Source organism: Fonsecaea monophora (genome assembly GCF_001642475.1).
Source record: "Fonsecaea monophora strain CBS 269.37 chromosome Unknown Scaff29, whole genome shotgun sequence".
Lineage (NCBI taxonomy): Eukaryota > Fungi > Ascomycota > Eurotiomycetes > Chaetothyriales > Herpotrichiellaceae > Fonsecaea > Fonsecaea monophora.
Window position 1 is genome coordinate 44,284 of NW_019173960.1, and position 19,446 is coordinate 63,729.

The following is a 19,446-nucleotide window of genomic DNA, read 5'->3' on the forward strand; positions in this document are numbered from 1 at the left end:
GAAGATGATTCGAGTGAAAATTGGCTTCTTTTGGTCTTTGCTCTACTGAGCGGTTTCTTGAGGGATTGTAACCTCGATTTGTAGGCTTTGTTTTTGTCGAATGACTAGGGATGTAGTATCCTCTCCTACCCGGCTAAAAAAAAATACAGCTACAGACGCCCCTTGTTGCAGTGTTCATTACAGTCCCCGGACTCAGGCCGTCCGTCATGGTTCCACCTGCGACAGACAATATAAAGTGATACCCGTGGGCACCATACCCAAACTCAGGCTCGCCCCAGTTAGGGCAAAGGTGTGACGACGAAGCGGGATCATGATCTCACTTCCTCATGTCCCAATGCCAGTCGCATCCATCCTCTGCGAAAAATGCCCGACTGTGGAGACAAAGGAGGAGCTTCGACATCCGACATCCGTGATTGAAGCAACACCAAATGCATATCCTATCAAGGTGTGCGGCAACCAGGGAAACATGAACCAGCTCACCGGCTTCGGTCTACTGGTGTCTGTCTCCAGAGTGTATCTCCACTGAGTCGACCAACACTTGCGGAGACCATATTCCTCCACATCGATTGTCCTTCGCGGTCCCCACGTCTCTCCGGACCCCTCACATGATCCTGGCGGAGTCTCTGCGGTGTGATGGTAGTTTCCGAGCTCAGTGATTCTGCTCCGCTCAAAAGAGGTACGTCTGGGTCCTGCCCTCGTTCGACATCCTCATCATCTCTGTTCAAAGAAGGAATCGGAATCGCTGCACTTGGTTCCCGGTTCTCAGTTTGAGCCACACGGGTTTGAATATCATCGCTGGTTCCTTCACCTTGCCTCCGCCCGACTCCGAAATTATCGCCGCTGATATCATCTTCTTCCTCATCGTCCTCATCGTACCGCTGTAGACCCTGCCTTGCCATGCTCCTCACGACATCTCCCTTACATATCGGACAGGTCCGCCTCCTTGTAATAAGCCAAGGCGTGATGCAATCAACATGAAACTCGTGCCCACATGGTAAAGACATGACTTGACTTTCGCCATCGACGTATTCTTCGAGACATACCACACATTCGACTTGTCGACCTGTATATCGCTTCCGTTTAGCCGGTTTCGAAGTAAGTTTCTCTGTGTGCGGACTTCGAGAGTGCGAAAGTTGACTTTCTACACTTCCACCGGAGAAGATGCCCGTAGTAGTCTGCGACCGCGGACGAGGTCGTTGGGACACATTCTGGCTCGCAGAAATAAGTAGTGGTGAAGTGGCCGAAGCATTGTCTGGGGATTCCACCCGCGAAGTAGTGGTCGACGAGGTCGTGCTCATAGTGTGGTAAGTACGAACTGGCAGTCGGTCGACCAGGGATTTTGGTGCGCGCCATCTGCGGCGTCGAATCCTCGAGCGGAGAAGCAAAAGGGCGTATACCACTGTCAATGTTACTAGTGGACTGACCACCAGTACCAGAAGTGTGTCGACGAACGGACTAGCAGAAACACTTGTGGGCGTGAGAGTAACCCATAGACCAGGACGGTCAGGCTCGTCGTCCGAGCCGGTTGTTTTCGAGCTCTTTTCCTTTCCCTGGTTTTCGTGTTCGTCAAGGGGTACGCTTCCTTCCGGAATTCCATTGGCTCCCTGGCCAGAGCGGAAAACATGAAACCAAGATCCCTTTTCTTGGCCTTGATGGTTATCGGAACTTCTATGTCCCCGGTCTGATGGTACATTGCCTCGTTGGAAGCGATTCAAATGCTCTGACTTTTCATGGTCGTATTCTCCGCTGCCAGGAGTGATACTGCCACCTTTTAGAGTTGAATCCGGACTGCTTGAAGCTTTCGCCGAGCTCGCAGTATCGGTGGGCAAACCCTTGCCGGCTTCTTCAGGAGCATTTTGCGAGGTGGTGGTGGGTTTCGGTGCCACGAGATCAGTGTCTCGCCAGTCTTGGACTCCTATCACAAAATCATCCGCTCCAGTCCGTTTGGTACTCGTTGACTTGGCCTTGAGGGCCGAGGTGGCCACCGTAGCGACGTTTGTCAATGTGTTCTTGCTATCCTTCAAACCCGGGCCAGCCTCCTCCTTCCAATCTTCCAGAAGGACCCAATCGATATTGCCGCTGCTAGGTGGACGACGGCTGTCTTCCGAATGAGAAAACGGAGAGTTATCTCCCAATCCCATGACTGACAAGACATTCTTCATCCAGCTCTCATCCCTCTCTTCATCAGATGTAGCTGCCGCAAGAGATGTCGGTTTCGTAACTCCAGGTTTGGTGGACGTAAAGATGGGCTGGTTGTCGTGTTGTTTCTGGTCTGCACCAGAATTACCCGTTGTGGCCTTATCGTGAGCCTTGGAGTTGGCATCCTCGTCGTCACCGTCTTCTTGAGGTACCAGTGAAGATAGGAGGTGGGCTGATGTGTATGAAGTGAACAATGCAGGGATCGTGATATTCGATGTATCGCCCTTCGCATACATGATTGTCAACTGCGCTCCCTTCTCGTTGTCGCCGACAATGAGGGCAATACCCCCACGACGTTGAGCCCACTTGACTTTCTCCAGGAATCCGCAGCCGCCACGGCTCAGCATGACAATCTTGCCTGTAATGTCGGCGCTCTCTTGCAGTGATTCAATGTCCGCGTGAGTAGCCTGCTTCTTGTCTGAGAGATCGGCGTTAGCAGGCTCGCCTGGTTCGCCAGGGGTTGCAGGGTTCGAATCAGGTAGAGGCCGGTGTAAATAGTCGTCGGTACCGTCGTCTTGAAGGAAAGTCTCGTCGGAGAGGGGTCCGGAATCGTCACGAAATGATCCATCTTTGTCTATGCTTCGTGGTATTTTGGTCCTTGCCTGACTTTGGTCGACTGCTGGAAGATTCTTGATGCTCTTTGCCTTCTCTTCAGCCCATCCTGGAACGTCGGAGCAGCCCAATTCCCACCCTGCCACTTGAATGTTCTCTTCCTTCAGCAAAGCATCGTCCCCAAAACCCTTCCCGACCCACAGCCGGCCACTTAAGCCCTTGGACGGAAGGCTGGGACCAAAAGCAGCCGGTCTAGCTAAGAAGAAGGTTGAGTTGTCGTTGGTTAGGCTGATAACCGCAGAAGGTGGAAATAGGGAGGAGGGGGTCGAGAAGGAGAAGAACGCCCTAAGGCGCCCAGATTTCGTGTCGAGGCCGGGTTGAAACGAGTCGACAGCGTTCACGCTCGCAGCCAGCAACGACCAAAAGGTCAATGCTACAGGAAGGGCGACAAAAAAGAAGAGTAACAACAAGAAGCGGAGGGGACGCATATTGGGCTAATATAACTGGCTATTGCCACAAATCAGGGAGTGGCACAATCCTCCATGCGGTTGAAACTGGCTGCAGTTGCGACAAGGACGACAACAGTGCAACAGACGATCTAACTCGGGACGAGCGTTCAAAACGAAGGTGGAGTGGTGCTCGCGTTGTGTAGAAAAGATGTTCTTGTCACGGATCAAAAAGTGCCAGTTGCAGCCTGATACTGGGCAGGGCAGGATACGAGTTGGTTGGTAGACCCTGGCCACTGCCACTGAATGAGCCGGAAAACCGAGTGCGGGATTGCCGCCAACAAGGGCAGCCACCAGGCAAGGGTAATTGTCACGTGATTGGACTTCTCCTTGGTGGGTGCTTTACGTGTCGCAGGGGGTTCGCAGACACCAACTGGTGCCAGCACGAAGCGAGCAAAAGTCATGATGACATTCAAGATATTGTTGACCCGCTACTATCTGTAGTTCGAGCATGTGAGCTACCAGTAGGTATATATTATTCTTTTCGAGCTACGTGTGTTCTATATTTCAGAGTCTTGGGCTGTGCTTGTACTCGTACTCGAGGTTGTTCCAGACTCATCAATATTGGCTTTCGAGATCTTTGGACGAGTTCTCTCCCCAAGTCTGTGCTTGGTATTTACTTGTAGGCTTTGGGCTTCAATTAGCGGGCCAATCTATGGCCTCTAGGTGGCTCCATTTCCGTGTGATGAACCCCTCTTTCGCGCCCATTTCAGCTTAGCTTTGGCCCTTTAGGGGTGATTGGCCCTATTAACCCCATCTAAGAGTGACCTGAGGGCGCACCATGCCCTGTTGGATGTTTCCCGTGGTGCCGCTTTCGTCATGTCTATGCCAATACCGATGCCACAACTTCACAAACCGATGTCTCATCCATGTCAATTCATCGACCATTCGCCTACTGAACGTCGATCGCCATATCAACCTCCCACCACTTTTTACTTCGATGGCGTCTGTGCCGTTTCCCAAGAGCCGTATGACCATCCTACAGCCTTCGTATGCGGCTGGGAGACCACCATGACTTCTTGACACGTAGATCAACTGACCCTTCCTTATCTCCTCTATCCTCAGCAGAAATATTTTTACTTCTCCTTAAACCCCTCTATCTTTGGGCTTTGGGCGCCTTGTTTGTTTCGCGTGCTGTCGTTCTTCTTAAACTGGGTGGTGCAAAACCACTTGCGTCTGTTGTATACTTGCCCTCTGACGCGGCCTCCTCAGCCTCGTATTCGGGCAGCACCTTCCTCGCAAAAGAACCTGCACCTTCCCTCGCCATCTAGTATCAGCAGTGTGAGAAAGCTTCAACGGGGACAACGATGGATAGAATCAGTCCCAAGTCCGGATTCCTTCCCGGTATCTTTGGACGTCGAAAAGGAAAATCAAGGACTGGAGCGACACCTGCTGGTGAAGACGAGAAAATGCAGGGACCAAAACCCAGCTCCTTTTTCCTGAGGATTCCAAACAAGTCTCGAAACCATTTCATTGCCATGGCTGGCGAATTCGTTGGCACATTCCTCTTCCTGTGAGCGTCCTCTTCTTATCGCAAAAGGCCTTTGTACTGACCTTGCTCTAGCTTCTTCGCCTTCGCCGGCACCCAGGTGGCCAACACTCCCCAGACTGTTACTGGCAACACAAGTACAGACCTTCCTCAAGGGCCGAATCCCATTCAGCTCCTATACATTAGCCTGTGCTTCGGGTTTTCCCTTGCGGTCAACGCGTGGATTTTCTTCAGAATTTCCGGTGGCCTCTTCAATCCTGCCGTACGAAAACTAGAGCAAAGAGATGTGGACAAATGGTCTGACAATATAGCAGGTCACTCTCGGTCTCTGCCTTATTGGCGCCGTACCTTTTGTTCGAGGTGCCTTGGTCTTTATCGCACAAATGCTAGGGGCTATGGCATCCGCTGGGGTTGTGAAAGCCCTTTTCCCTGGGCCCCTCGCTGTCACAACTTCTCTTAGTGGGGGAACAAATAAGGCCCAAGGACTCTTCATTGAGATGGTCTGTCTCTTGACATAATAGACCCGGGGGGCGCTGCTAACATCTTTTATAGTTTCTCACTGCCCAACTGGTCTTCACCATCTTCATGTTGGCTGTGAGTGGTTACAACGATGATCCATACGTTCCTGACTGACCTTTCCTTCCAGGCTGAAAAACACAAAGGGACTTTCCTCGCACCAGTGGGAATTGGGTTGTCTCTTTTCATCGCTGAGTTGGCTGGTAAGCCGGAGTCTGACTGCACAACCCACCTGCCACTGACAGAAGATTTAGGCGTGTACTATACCGGCGGATCTTTGAACCCGGCTCGAAGCTTTGGCCCTTGCGTTGCTAACCGCTCGTTCCCAAGTGAACATTGGATTTACTGGGTAGGCCCTCTGCTCGGTTCGCTCGTTGCATCTGGGTTCTTCTGGTTCATCAAGAGCTGCGAATACCAAACTGCAAACCCTGGCCAAGACTTCGACGACCTCGAAGCTTCTGCATACAATCCAGAAGAGGACCTGACCCGCCCTGTCGTCAGTCCAACCGCCGTCATCCCTGATCGTGCTCTGTCTCGCACGTCGAGAACTTCCAAAGAAAGAAGTTCCAAGGACGAGAGGTCAGGTTCTCTCCAGGCAACCCGGATAGGCTCTGGAACCACCAACACGACTCTCAGTAACAACAACACAAATGGTAATGCAACATTCCATGACAGGACCACTATCCCGAGTCAATCTGCTACTTGACTTGTTTTAAGACGAAAATTCGCTCATTTCATTGACTCATCTCTGCAATTCTTGGAGGCCTGCCATCTTTAGTCTGCACGAAAGTTTGTCCGCGATGAGATACCCTGGGTGTTTCTTGTGGGAAATGCGTTCAAGCGAGTTTATCCAAATTGAGGCTGCTGCAACCCTGGGTTTTCTTGCTGAGGATCTCAACAGTGTCCTGTACGTTATGTGCTTTAAATGACTGGATCCAAGAATATGTAACAAGCAACATCTCATGAGGATCGAACGGTTCTGGGCTGACGAACGAAAATACACGGTAATTACAATAATATATTTGTTGACGTTTTCAATTTCGTCTCGTTTCTCTCTATCGAACTCGTATCGTCCCAGTCATCATTGTTGCATGTGGCATATGTCGGTCTGTCGCTGACCTGAGATGTCTAGCACAAACTGACCGCAGACAGCCATGGGAATCGGAGAGCACAGCGCCAGCATTACGTCGGTGGAGAGATCCCTACCGTCGACCCCCAGAGCTGCTCAGCTCTCAGATCTGGTGGACTCGATACAGGCCCAGAAAGCATAGATCTGGCAGCCTCGCCCCAGAAAATCCTCTCGTGGTTATTCTTATCCCAACCTCTGCAACGGGCTATTCCACTCATAGAGGCGAAGACTCCTCTCCACGGCAAAGACGCTGGTCTGGGGAGAGATACTAGAAAGGTACTACTGTACATACATTTTGCCCAAATCATCACGACTTGTACTTGTTGTGGATCTGGCGTATTTGCTCCTGCACATCCATGACGTGCTGCCCGCCCTGGTTCTGTGCTCCCGCGGCGGAATACGCTGTCGCCCCAGGCGGACCTTCGAGTTTCATCCTCTTCCTCCTCTCCTCCTCTTCCTGTTCGCCCAAGACCCTAGCTGCTGCCTCTGCGACAGGGTCGCTGGTGACTCCATCCGTCCTCGCCCTCAGTCTCTTCAGGTTCGCTGCAACATCCGTGCCGCCCAGGTTCGTGGTCGAAAACCGCGACGCGGCTTTGGACTGTTGCTCTTTCCATCTCGGGTCCAGCAACTCGATCCGCAGATGGGCGTCGAGCTCAGCAATGGGGATTTGCTGCCCGCAATTGGGACACAGAGCCGTAGCAGACCGAGCGGTAGCCGCACGTTGCTGGGCACGTGGTATATAGTCTTGTTTGATGCGCATTGGAGGTTGACCTGGAACTGGAGCTGGCGAAGCGGTTGAAGGGGGTGGTTGCTGTGGTGGCATTGATGGTGGTTGTGGGGACGGTACGAGAGGAGGTGCAGGTGAATATGATGGTATGGGTGTCGGGACGGCTGGTGAAGGTGGTTGTGGCGCAGGTGAAGGAGTATATGCTGATATTGTAGCCGCTTCCGGCGGTGGTGCCCACCCATTGGCCTGAGGGTATCCTCCAAACTGGTCATTGTACGTATAACTGCTCATATCGTCCGTAGGCATTGCTTCTTCGATGCGCATATCTGGTCTAGCTAGACTCATCATCGCTTTCTGTTCCAGACTTGCACTCTGAAGATCATTCAGTGTTGTGGGTGGGGGAAGATCGGCCTGCTCATCTGCCTCAGTGAACAGTACTGTTTCGACTACAACGAAGTCGTGCCAGTCGATTTGGGCATATGCTATTCGTTCGGCCTCTTCCGCCTCTTCTTTCTTCTGTTTCTGAGTCTCTTGCCATTTGGTATACTCAGATCGTTGCTTTGCCAGATTTAGAACTCTAAATCGGTCTTGAATGTTGGCTTGGAGGACTTGGATGCGCGCCTGTTCTGCTTTCTGGCCTTCCGGTCCTGTCTGGAGGAGGAGTGTGTATTGGTCAACGAGGCGCTGAAAGAAGTTGTAAAGCGAGTGTTGAGGGCGCAGGAAGTCGAACTGGTAATTCCGGGCTTCCCGCTGTGAGAGAGCAGTCATCCAACTCTTCCCCTTCCGAGCAACATGTAGAGCTGTTAACTTGACAACCTCCAAGTCCAAAGCACTGATATTTGGCATGCGCGCACTGAATTGAAACTCGGGCGGCGGTTCTGGTCCTTTTGGCTTTTCTGGCACAGGTGTCGCATCTCCTGCTCTTCCCGCGGACACGGCTGTGCCCCGTCCCGATCGCACCTCGGAGAGTCGCCACTGGTAGAAAGGAGCGTATGCATCCTGAGGAGAAAGGAAGGAGAATTTCGGGTTCGCTTGTTCCTTGTCGCGAATGCGGTCTTCGAAGACAGGGCCATTGCGCGCCACATAGCCGGCTGTCTTTTCGATGATGGCTCTTATGTCCTTGGGCGGTAGGACAACACCTTCGGGAGGTTTTGAGACTGATTCTGGAAGTTCAGGAACTGCTCCATTCTGTGCCATAGTTGCTGCTTTCCACCAGTTGGCTGGGGCCAACCCACCACGTCTGTCGGGGTTCGGATTGTCAATTAAGTGACCGCCTAGAGGGGTTTTGCGGAGGTCTGTTCTTCGTTAACAGGTCTGTATCGAGTCCGAGATACTCGCGCGTGCCAACAGCTTGTCGCTTAGAGCATATGGGGTTGGCTGGGCCTTGAACCTGTTCCCAAACAAAATGCGAAGTTCGGGGAGAAATCTGAACCTGTGGCTGGTTCAGCGTGTGGCTAAGGCAGAACTGTGGAGTTGGAGGCTCGGTTCCAAGGGCACAAAGGGGAAAGGAGGCTGCCGCCTTGCACATGCGCGTCGTGCTAAGATTGGGACGTTGGCCAACTAAAAGTTACTCTGTGCAGCTGCGGAGACACAAGCCATCAATGAACAAGTTGTCAAGTGTTACTCCTGAACTTCTGCATGCGATTCAGCCTTCAACCCCCTTCTTACATTTTCCCTTCGTGCTTGTCTTCTTCTTGTCATGATGCTTATTTGACCTGCTAATGACCGACCTTTTTCTTCTTGTCTCTCGTTGACCCAGGCTTCTTCTCCTTTGAATTCCAACCTAAGGGGGACCGCAGACACCGTCGACCGTGTCCTCTGCGGTTCAGCCTTTCCGCGCACTTCCTCCCCATTTTCCACATCTTCCTCGAAGCCACAGGCCTGAATCCCTCATCATGGCTCAGGCTACCTCGCGGAAGAATGCGGCTTCGCAAAAAGCAGCTTCTCCTGCACCGGCCTCGAGACAAGCCAATAGCGATATGATCCGGTCGCAGTCGAGCAAAAAGAAGAGCTACGCATCAGAAGGTGTGACAGACAATGATATCTTCTTGCTTCCCGCGGGAGACTATCAAATCATGGCTCTGTTGACTCTGCTGGCTGGCGTTGTTCGGCTGTTCAAGATTTACCAACCTACGAGCGTTGTCTTCGACGAGGTCCAGTAAGTTAGCTACCATATCGCACAAGGACATAACACTCATGCCAATCATAGCTTCGGCGGGTTTGCTACCAAGTATATCAAGGGCAAATTCTTCATGGACGTCCATCCACCTTTGGCCAAACTCCTCATCACCTTGGCTGGCTGGCTGGCTGGCTTCAACGGCGACTTCGATTTCAAAGACATCGGAAAGGATTATCTTGAACCCAAAGTCCCTTATGTCTCGATGCGGCTCCTACCTGCTATCCTCGGGGTTCTCACTATTCCCACTATGTTTTTGACCTTGAAAGCATACGGATGCCGAACAGTCACGGCTTGTCTCGGTGCCGGGCTTTTGATCTTTGAAAATGGACTGATCACACAATCGAGGCTGATTCTCTTGGACTCGCCCTTGGTCATTTGTACCGCCTTCACTGCTCTAGCATGGACTTGCTTCACCAATCAACATGAACTAGGCCCTGCACACGCATTTGATGTGACTTGGTGGTTTTGGCTTGCAGCCACTGGTCTGGGTTTGGGTGCCACAGTCAGTGTCAAATGGGTTGGTCTCTTCACCATTGCGTGGGTCGGTACCTTGACCATCCTCCAATTATGGGTTCTGCTTGGTGACAGCGTCAATGTCACCCCAAGGAAGTGGTTCAAGCATCTATTTGCCAGAGTCTTCTGTCTGATCGTCATCCCAATTGCATTCTATGTGGGAATGTTTGGAATTCATTTCCTGTGCCTGGTCAATCCTGGCGATGGCGATGGTTTCATGTCCTCTGAATTTCAAGCGACGCTGAACAACAAGGGCATGGCCGACACCCCTGCTGATGTGCTGTTTGGCAGCGAAGTCACCATCCGACATCACAACACTCAAGGTGGCTATCTCCATTCGCATTCACACATGTATCCTGGTGGCAGCAAGCAACAGCAGGTCACCTTGTACCCCCACAAGGATGAGAACAACATTTTTCTTCTCGAAAACCAGACCCAGCCGATCACTGCGGACAATGTCACCGTTGCAGGTCCCAAAGCGTGGTCGAATCTCACCGAGTTTATCCGGGATGGTGATGTTATCAGACTGTACCACCTCACAACCCATCGGCGCATCCACTCTCACGACGTCCGACCTCCCGTCACTGAGGCCGACTGGCAAAACGAAGTAACGGCTTATGGCTACGAGGGATTTGAAGGCGACGCAAACGATCTTTTCCGTGTAGAGATTGTCCAATCCATGTCCGATGGTGAAGAAGCCAAGAAGAGGCTGAGGACGATCCAGACGAAATTCAAGCTGGTCCATATCATGACAGGCTGCGTTCTCTTCTCGCACAAGGTCAAATTACCCGACTGGGGCTTCGAGCAACAGGAAGTGACTTGTGCTAAAGGAGGCACCCTCCCCAACAGCGTATGGTACATTGAACAGAATCAGCATCCCATGCTTGGGGAAGGGGCGGAAAAGGTCAACTACAGAAACCCCGGCTTTTTGGGCAAATTCTGGGAACTGCAGAAGGTCATGTGGAGGACGAACGCTGGCTTGACCGAATCGCACGCCTGGGACTCCCGACCGGGATCTTGGCCCATTCTTCGGCGTGGGATCAATTTCTGGGGCAAAGACCATCGCCAGGTCTATCTCCTGGGAAATCCCGCCATTTGGTGGCCCTCGACCCTGGCCATCTTGACCTATGTCATTTTCAAGGGCATTGCCGTCCTCCGTTGGCAACGAAGCTGCAACGACTATTCCAACGTCAACTTCAAACGCTTCGACTACGAAATCGGTCAGACTGTTCTGGCATGGGCCTTTCACTACTTCCCCTTCTACCTTATGGCAAGACAGTTGTTCCTGCACCACTACTTTCCAGCCCTCTACTTTGCCATCATGGCTATGTGCCAGATCTTTGACTTTGTCGTCAACCGGATCTCTTCTCTAGGATTGAAGAAGTATCCCGAAATCGGGTGGAGTGTCGCCGTGTTGTTTGTGGCTTTTGCAATCGGCGTGTTTACTCTGTATGCCCCACTGATCTATGGCAATCCCTGGACCCAGGACCAGTGCAGAGCAGTCAAACTGTTTGATACCTGGGATTTTGACTGCAACACTTTTTACACTGATGTAAGTCGAATGGAAACTGCTCGAAACGATGGTGTCTGACTGAAAATATAGTATGCACAATACTCCACGCCACTTCCGTCCTTTGGCGACGGCGGAGCAACTCCCACTGTTCCCTCGATGCAAATCGACTCGGGAAGGAAAGACAACCCATCAGCAGTCACCCCTCAGGTCGGTGAAGGGAAGGTGATTGGACAAGAAGAGCGTGTGGAATATCGCGATCAGGATGGGAACCTCCTGGACGAAGCCCAGGTCCAAGCATTATTGGCAGAGGGCAAAGCGTCCTTCCAGACCAAGTACGAGACAAGAACAAGACTGGTTGACGAGGAAGGTAACGAGGTCAATTCATCGGGGGTTGCACCCGATCATCCGGATGTAGAGGGCCAGAATCCGTCAACAAAGGGTGTGCCAGAGGAGCAGGCCAACAAGTCGCCCGCAGATGCGCAGGCGGGCGGTTCGGTGAAGAAGGGAGATGACAGCAAAGCTAAACCGGCCAGCGATGCGAGCGAAGCAACGAAGTAAATGATTGTTGGATCGAGCCAAAGGTCAGAAGTGGGCAATAGATGCAATGAGAATCTCTTGAGTGTGTAATAATAAAAGATGAAATGCTTTCTTTCTGGGCGCCGTGGTGGCTTGAAGGTGAGGTGGAGCCAAATAATCTTCAGTGCTGGCTGGTGAGGCCACTACGCGCAGGCGCTCCTTTAACCGTTTGGTGGGGTTCCAACCGGCTAGCCCGAGTGGTTTAGTTAAGGAGCCACGGAGCCACCAGGCATGTTAGTGAAGCGGCAAGGGTTGATTACCTGGGTAGCTGGAGGTCGTGGTAGCGGTGGTTGCAGGCTGATGAACCCCTCGATCCCCGATCCCTGAAACCAAATGGACCCGCGTCACAGAGTCAATATCCCCGTCCGTCCTGCGCCGCAGCAACAATCACGGTCGCAATAAAAACATTTCCCTTCACTCTGTATCTTGCACACCCATAACACACTGCTCCCTTCCTGAAGCAGACCCTAAGGCACTGCATTTCACTCTTCGCTTCTTGTTTGCGCCGATCGATATTATTCCCTTTGGGCGTCTTGACACGAACCCTTTGTCTCCACCTGGCTCTGGTCAATTTACTCCCTTAATTCGTCTTCGAACTTTCTCTCCTCATACTTGCAGCCATGAGCGAATCAAGGTAATGTTCCCGTCGCATGCCTGTTCCAGTTGGGGACTCAAGGCAATGTGTATGGCGTTGCTAACTCGCATACAGGCAAGAATTACTGGCATGGCTGAACGGCTTGCTCCAACTCAACATCACAAAAGTCGAGCAATGCGGGACAGGGTAGGTTATAGACTTGGAAGACTTGAGATCAGAAACTAATACATCCATCGATAGGGCCGCGCTTTGCCAGCTATTTGACTCCATTTTCCGTATGTCGTCTCCTCCGATGCCTTCTCGTTCCCAGGCAACTTTGCGCTTATGCTACACACGGGAGGACTGAATAAACGCTGATTCGTGACTTCAGTTGATATTCCTATGGCTCGGGTGAAATTCAACGTCAATACCGAATATGCCTACATACAGAACTTCAAGATCCTGCAAAGTATGTTCACTGGGGGGACAACGAGATCTCCTTTTCTATCAATTGGCATCCAGCTGACCGCGACATTCCAGACTGCTTTACAAAACACGCCATTGACCGAACCGTGCCTGTCGAGCAACTTGTTAAATGTAAAATGCAGGATAACCTCGAGTTTCTACAGTGGTCAAAGCGGTTCTGGGACCAATACTTTCCGGGGCATGATTACGATGCGGTCGCAAGAAGGAAGAGTGCCGGTACTGCCCCAGCAGCATCGAGCGCCGTCGCTCCACGAACGAGCACCGGCGCAAGCACCACACGAAAGACCGGGACAACGCCTGTGGGTCGACCTGCACCGCGCGCCATCGGTGCAGGAAGCGCCAGTTCATCTGCTCTGAAGGCGGAAAACGAATCGCTGAAAGAAGCCATTGCCGGATTGGAGAAAGAGCGGGACTTCTATTTCAGCAAATTGCGCGATATTGAGTTGCTCCTGCAGAATGCGGTCGAACAGGAACCCTCTCTTGAAACCGACGCAAATGGTCTTGTGAAGAACATCCAGACCATACTCTATAGCACAGAGGAGGGGTTCGAGATTCCGGACTTGGAAGCCAACGGAGCCGAGGAACCAGAAACATTCTAGGGGAAGAAAGATAAGCGAATGACGAGAGTGTTGCCCACCTCTCAGATGCGGTGTTCTGTTAGAGGAATGGCACGGGCGGCTACCAATATTGTGACGAGTGGATGAACAAAAAGGCATAACTAGTGCTCGAATAGACGCAGGCTCTTTGTGCACAACTTCAACAATGAAAAGGTTCCAGAACGAGATTTGCGAAGGGTGGCAGACACTTGTGTCTCGTGGTGAAGCTACAGATTTGTGCGAGGGTCAACGGGATACCCATCACGCGCATTGGGGTTTTTGCCGCAAGTAACATGAGATGAGATATTGTTATTGAGAGAAGCATCAACTGGGAGTGAGTTGACAACAACTCCAGATAGCGTCAAGAGGATTCTAGCCAAGAGAGGTTTAGGCGCTAGTTGCTGCTTTTGGAAATCGTCCGAGGCAGGGGGCCCTCAGCCTTGTCTGCCCATTCACTCATTCAACCCCCATTACTGAGTACCCACACCGAATACCCAATACCCAATGTTGAATAAAGAAGTTTACATTAAGCGTTGTTAACAGAAGCACTCCTTGCTCGAAATGCGGTCCGTGTGTCTAGCGTCTATTCTGCTGAAATTGAAAAAATTGTTGCCCACCCACAAGACCCTCACTTTCCTCTGTTGCGACACCAAAGGCCTGCTCCTCCAGTGAAGTGTCACTCCAGCCTGATATATTTACACCCTCAAGCGCTTGCACAAGTTCTAGCCTTAGCTCCTCGATAGCCCCAAGTGTTGGAGGTGTGTGGATTCAGATCATCTCGACGCCACCGTCGTCCTTGTGGACCCAATATGCCGGTTTGGACTCCTGGTGCATCCCGCCCACACGGTACGCGAGCTGGACCAGGCTGAGACTGTTGGGTTTGTTTGCAGCGGTCGTCATCGTCGTCGTTCCCGTCGTGGCAGGCGGAGTCGTCTCGGTGCCAACGCCGATCCACATCAACGGCCGCGTTCTTTGATGGTGGCCGTGGCTGTAGTCGGGCTGGATGAACGGCAGCTCCGACGTCGTGACCAGGGACTTCACATTGAGCTTGAGGAAGCCCCAGCTGTGCCACTCCTTGAGCACAAAGGGAAAGTAGGTGCCGCCGACAATGTCGAGTTCATAGGCGGCATTCTGCGCCCGCGGCATCGTCACCTTGGATTTTCCCGTCTCGCGGTTCGTCCACGGGTAGATGGCCGCCGACAGGTGCTGCTGTGCTGCCCAGAGGTCGTAGTGGATGATGACCCCTTCACCAGGACTCAGTAGCACGGGAAAGGTCTCCTTGTCAGCCGCGGCGGTAGCTGACATGGCGATACTCCCCTGTCCGCTGGTGTCCTCGCTCATGTTTCTCTGGTTAGCCTTCTTCTCCGCCGTCTCAGTCTCAGCCTCAGACTCGGACCCAAACTCAGACCCCGAGTCATTCTCTATCTTGTACTGATCTTCCTCTGGCCGCGGCTCCGGAAAACTCAACCAACCGGACTTGATGCACGACGCCCCGTCGTTGTCTTGGACGGGTCCGCGCACGGTGATGGTCAGGGCCTCGATGTCCCTGCTGGCGTGGTCGACGTGGAAGAATGGAGGTTGGGCCATTTCCGACTAGGGATGTACAGGGATAGAGAAGGTAAATATCAAGGAGTAGTCAAAGCGAGAGTATTGCATTTATGTATCGCGTTTGGTCTGGGTTCAGGTTCAGGTTCTTGTTCGCTTGACTTGGCAGAGAATGGGGTTCTTGTACCTTCCGGCCGTGGCTTGAGTATTCAAATCAATGTCAATGGTGTTTTTATATTTTCGAGTCGAGGAAACTAGGTAGATGAAACTAAGGACTTTTGTGATACCTTTTGTGCGTTTTTCTCTTTTGGTTCCCCAGCGAGGCTCATCTATCCTATGCTTCTTGTCCGTTTGACCATGATGACTACGTTAACACTAATGACGAATTGAATGCTGCTGCTGCTGCTGCTGCTCCTCTATGCAAACGGAGCAAGACTGCTGGCTATTGGGCTGATTGACTACCTGATGGGCAGACTATTATCTGGTTGTCAAGGCTTTTACCTGTTATCTGTCACCTGTCACTATCACCTTCACGACGACGATTCTACCAATCGATAAGAGTCACAAGTCACACAGCTGGGATGGAGTCGGGTCTGTCCAACTCAAAGCGACACTGATACTAAATCTCTGATCTCCGACGAGCATTCATTGAGCGTTTGAGCAAGCAAGAAAGCAGGGAGGGCGCTTGGTTGTCTAACTCTTGATTCTCGACTCGAGAACTACTCTTCGCCCTTGTTTTTGTCTCGTATACTTCAATATCCCAGCCGGATGTCTTGTTTGCTTCGACACAGAATACATGGTTTCATCTACTGTAGATTGAAAGACGATCGGTCATACGGACTACGGGCCACAGGCAGTTAGTACCACATACAGGAGGGACTAAGTCATATATTTGTAAATTGAGTGGACAACGTGAGCATGGGTCGTTTATTGCTACGTACCGAACTTACAGTTACCTACCTCCTACATAGGTAGGTACGTTCAAAGCGGGTATGGATGTAAGTCACTGTACCTGCTGTATGCAGTGTGTAGTATACAGTCGCAGTATGAACAGCACTCCCTCCCACCTAGACACACATACCGATGGTCCCTAGCACCTAGTACCTAGAAACCAGAAACCAGAAGCAAGAGTCTAGAACCTCACCACCTTCCCATCATCACATTGCACCTCCCACATTCTATATTGTTGTCGTTGTTTGTGTTGATGTGATGGTCCCTGGCGAACCGCAGAGCGAAAGATATTGTCGGGAGACTCGTCGACGCCGATCCAAATGGGACAGCCCTCTGTGCCGCCCTTGGGGGAGAATTCGTCGTTCGCCGCGGCGACGAGCGCTTTAACTCGAAGTCGGATGAAGTGTCCTTCTCCAACCTGTGCAGCGGTTTCACCGTCGCCATCATTATCATGGGCGGAAGAGGTATCGTCAACAACAGCGAGGACCGAAAACTCAATCATCTGGCATCCCACGATGCGGATCATGTGCGCAGGCGTGTCGGTACTGGGGTCTGCAGGAAACGTGACGCTCCGTGGTGGTGGTAGTGGTCCTTTGCCATTGCCATTGTCGTCTTCATCATCGTTATCATCGTCGTCGTTGTTACTGTTGTCGGCGCCTCTCCAATGCCACCAACAGTCCTGCCCCTCGCTCTCAAATGCCCGCACACATGTCCACGCTCCGCGCAAGAAGCCTTCTCGGACGATGACCCCTTTCCCGGCCGAGATACACGCAGGAAATTGCTTAGGCGCGACCTCGTGGCCCGTGTGTCCCAGGTGGAAATAGACGTGGGCGTCAGCCGTGCTGGATACAGGCGCCGTAGGTCCGAACGTCGATGGGCTCGGGGTGGTGGTGGTGGCCCTATCTGTAGCAAGGGTGGATTGGGCGACTTTGTAGTATGAATCCTGATCGGTCTTGTAGCTGTACGACATTTTACCACCACCGTCGGAGACTTGTGATGATGAATAGGTCGTAAGGGATTGCGGCTGTAGTTGTAAGTGTGTCATGCCCTCTCTCTCTCTCTCTGGCCCTCTCTGGACCGTATCTCAAATTCTGAAGGGGTGTATGTGTCTGTTCTTGAATCTGTGGTCGCGCTTGGGGAATCGAGGAGTGAAGGGATGGATAGATCAATAGGGTCGATAGAAAGAGATAAGATGGCAGGTGGAGCTGGAGGTATACGGCGTGAGGTACACAGAAAGAGACTCCCATCAAACTCAACAACGACCAACGCTCGAGGGGAGGGAAATATGTCATTGGGTGAGAACTCGTCACTTGCTCTTCGTCACCTCTCCACGGAAACAAAGAAAAACGGAGTAACCGACTTGTGTTGTGGTGTGTAGTCGTCCTGTGGCATATGGCATATGTGACTGTGACTGTGACAAACCCTCGTCACTGTCAGAGCAGAGTCACATCCCGAAGACAAACAAACAAAGAAAGCACTGAGTAAGAAGGCGAGTAAGTGGATCAAGCAAACCAGCTCGATTGTAAAAAGATATGGTTCGATTCAGAGGGCCACGCAACAAACCCGTACATGTCAAGCCCATGTCTCGTGCGTGCCCGTCCTTGCACCTTGCACCTTGCACCTTGCATCCTTCTTTGAAATCATTGGTCGCCCAATGTGGCAGATCAATTTCTAACAAAGAAACAAATGTTCCAAACGCCATGCATGATATGGATAGGTCTTGCTACGGTGCATCCCAAAAAAACTCCGTGAAAAATGCTGCCTGCTGCCTCGTTGTCCACAGTTTGATGGTATCACTCGCAAAAATGGCAAATGGCAAGAGTTGAGTTCAATGATCATACGCCGCACATCCCGATTCCGCCAGACCTCACACCTCGGACGAGGTCCAGCAGACTGTTTGCAGCCTCGCCTTGGATCACGCTGCTAGCGAGACCAGCGACTGGGAGGGGGTTGCATCGACCGTCATCATCCTCTCCACGCGGACTAGGAGCCGGGCTAGACAGCTGTAAAGGTGTGCTCTGCTTGGCATCCAGATTCGCCTCAATGAAAGAGGGCTCAGGAGTATGATCTGCTTGTGACAGAGGAGGGCTGCTTGGGACATGGGATGGTTGTATCAAGCTACTCTGACTCTCTTGTTGGGCGTTGACTTCGTTATTCCATCTCGCTGAGAAAGCGGTCGGGACTATCTCTGGCATAGGCAAGCTGGAGAGCTGTTTGACAGCCGGCTTAGGCCCCATGGTCGCGCAAGCTCTAGCCACAGCGACACGTGCTTCTTGATCAGCCGAGCTCTCTGGTGCCGGGGTCTGTCGCACAGTCGAGGAAGAATGTGGTGAAGAAGGTTTAGATAGTCGTGGCGGAGGGGACGTGATTCGGGGAACTTGAAGACGACTGAATGGTTTTGTAATCTGGTTGGTTTGTATTTTGTACAGCGCAAGTTGTAGTCGAGTCCGCAGAGTTTCGGCTTTCTATAACGCGGGATTAGAGCAAGGGATGACAAAAGTGGATTAGACAAACTACCTCGAGCATCATCTGCTTCCTGGCATCCTCCTCTGCCTTGGGCTTTTGGGCAAGTGTCTCGACTTCCTCAATCATTTGCATCTCATCGTCTTGCGACGAGCGGTTGGTGTCAAAGTCGATGAGGCTGGACATGCTCAAGCTGACTTGGGATGCTTCTTTGGCAAGACTGGGCCGCAGAGGCGGGACAAGTTGAGACGTGCTTTGCGTGAGGGTAACGGCGTGCTAACATGTATGACTTAGAATCGACACGGCCCGTCATGAAACCTAACGTACCATTTTATCCAGGGCTTGCTGGCTCGGCTCATCATGAATGTGGAACTCGCTCTCGATCAGGGACGACTCCTCCTGTGAGCCGCGGAATGTGGTGAACGCGGTAGCCAGAGTCGAACTGCTCTGAGCCATCGAGGTCTGCACATTATCCTCATCATCTTCGGACCGTGTGTCACTCAGCAACTCGGTCGTTTGTGAGAGGAATGATGCTGCCACTGTTTCTTCGGACTGTGCTTGTTCCTCGCCGTGGACCTCCCCAATCTTCCGTTTCTGGCCGGTTCGAGGACTATTCGAGGGGAAGTGCTCCGGGGAACGAGGCCGCTTTGTAGAGCTCCGTTGTGCGACAGGACTGGCAAGTTGTGACACTCTACCTTGCACTTTGGAGGAGAGGTGTTGGATGGGCGCGTTGGGGTCCTTGTCACCAAGCACGCGTCTTGACGGGGACGCCATATTGCAATCTGAGGACGAGCAATGAGTTGCACTTTTCTCGAGAGTGGTGGCAGACTCGAGTAAGTATCCTGCCATGAATGTTAGCAAAGAAATCTTCTGTGAGAGTTGTCACAACCGACTCGACCCAACTCACCACAGCAAGGAAATAAACGGTCACT

At 52.0% G+C, this 19,446-nt stretch overlaps 8 protein-coding genes across 8 annotated transcripts; 3 read left to right on the plus strand and 5 right to left on the minus strand.

Moving 5' to 3' along the window:
- Window positions 1-476: 476 nt before the first annotated feature.
- On the minus strand, window positions 477-3,239 carry AYO21_04883 (hypothetical protein; the record flags this gene model as incomplete). Its single annotated transcript, XM_022654854.1, has 1 exon — window positions 477-3,239. The coding sequence occupies one exon, from the start codon at window positions 3,237-3,239 to the stop codon at window positions 477-479; it is 2,763 nt and encodes a 920-aa protein (XP_022512758.1).
- A 1,325-nt stretch (window positions 3,240-4,564) lies between these two features.
- AYO21_04884 (hypothetical protein) lies at window positions 4,565-5,968 on the plus strand (the record flags this gene model as incomplete). The annotated part of the gene is made up of 6 exons (XM_022654855.1): window positions 4,565-4,770; window positions 4,822-5,008; window positions 5,061-5,246; window positions 5,299-5,340; window positions 5,393-5,465; window positions 5,517-5,968. 6 exons carry the CDS (start codon window positions 4,565-4,567, stop codon window positions 5,966-5,968), a joined length of 1,146 nt encoding a protein of 381 aa, XP_022512759.1.
- A 730-nt stretch (window positions 5,969-6,698) lies between these two features.
- On the minus strand, window positions 6,699-8,315 carry AYO21_04885 (hypothetical protein; the record flags this gene model as incomplete). Its single annotated transcript, XM_022654856.1, has 1 exon — window positions 6,699-8,315. One exon carries the CDS (start codon window positions 8,313-8,315, stop codon window positions 6,699-6,701), a length of 1,617 nt encoding a protein of 538 aa, XP_022512760.1.
- Window positions 8,316-9,013: 698 nt separating this feature from the next.
- AYO21_04886 (hypothetical protein) lies at window positions 9,014-11,881 on the plus strand (the record flags this gene model as incomplete). The annotated part of the gene is made up of 3 exons (XM_022654857.1): window positions 9,014-9,276; window positions 9,328-11,362; window positions 11,414-11,881. The coding sequence occupies 3 exons, from the start codon at window positions 9,014-9,016 to the stop codon at window positions 11,879-11,881; spliced, it is 2,766 nt and encodes a 921-aa protein (XP_022512761.1).
- A 638-nt stretch (window positions 11,882-12,519) lies between these two features.
- On the plus strand, window positions 12,520-13,558 carry AYO21_04887 (hypothetical protein; the record flags this gene model as incomplete). Its single annotated transcript, XM_022654858.1, has 5 exons — window positions 12,520-12,533; window positions 12,609-12,680; window positions 12,735-12,769; window positions 12,865-12,942; window positions 12,996-13,558. The coding sequence occupies 5 exons, from the start codon at window positions 12,520-12,522 to the stop codon at window positions 13,556-13,558; spliced, it is 762 nt and encodes a 253-aa protein (XP_022512762.1).
- Window positions 13,559-14,323: 765 nt separating this feature from the next.
- On the minus strand, window positions 14,324-15,142 carry AYO21_04888 (hypothetical protein; the record flags this gene model as incomplete). The annotated part of the gene is made up of 1 exon (XM_022654859.1): window positions 14,324-15,142. The coding sequence occupies one exon, from the start codon at window positions 15,140-15,142 to the stop codon at window positions 14,324-14,326; it is 819 nt and encodes a 272-aa protein (XP_022512763.1).
- A 1,090-nt stretch (window positions 15,143-16,232) lies between these two features.
- Window positions 16,233-17,021, minus strand: AYO21_04889 (hypothetical protein; the record flags this gene model as incomplete). The annotated part of the gene is made up of 1 exon (XM_022654860.1): window positions 16,233-17,021. The coding sequence occupies one exon, from the start codon at window positions 17,019-17,021 to the stop codon at window positions 16,233-16,235; it is 789 nt and encodes a 262-aa protein (XP_022512764.1).
- An 865-nt stretch (window positions 17,022-17,886) lies between these two features.
- On the minus strand, window positions 17,887-19,288 carry AYO21_04890 (hypothetical protein; the record flags this gene model as incomplete). The annotated part of the gene is made up of 3 exons (XM_022654861.1): window positions 17,887-18,516; window positions 18,569-18,790; window positions 18,842-19,288. The coding sequence occupies 3 exons, from the start codon at window positions 19,286-19,288 to the stop codon at window positions 17,887-17,889; spliced, it is 1,299 nt and encodes a 432-aa protein (XP_022512765.1).
- Window positions 19,289-19,446: the final 158 nt, after the last annotated feature.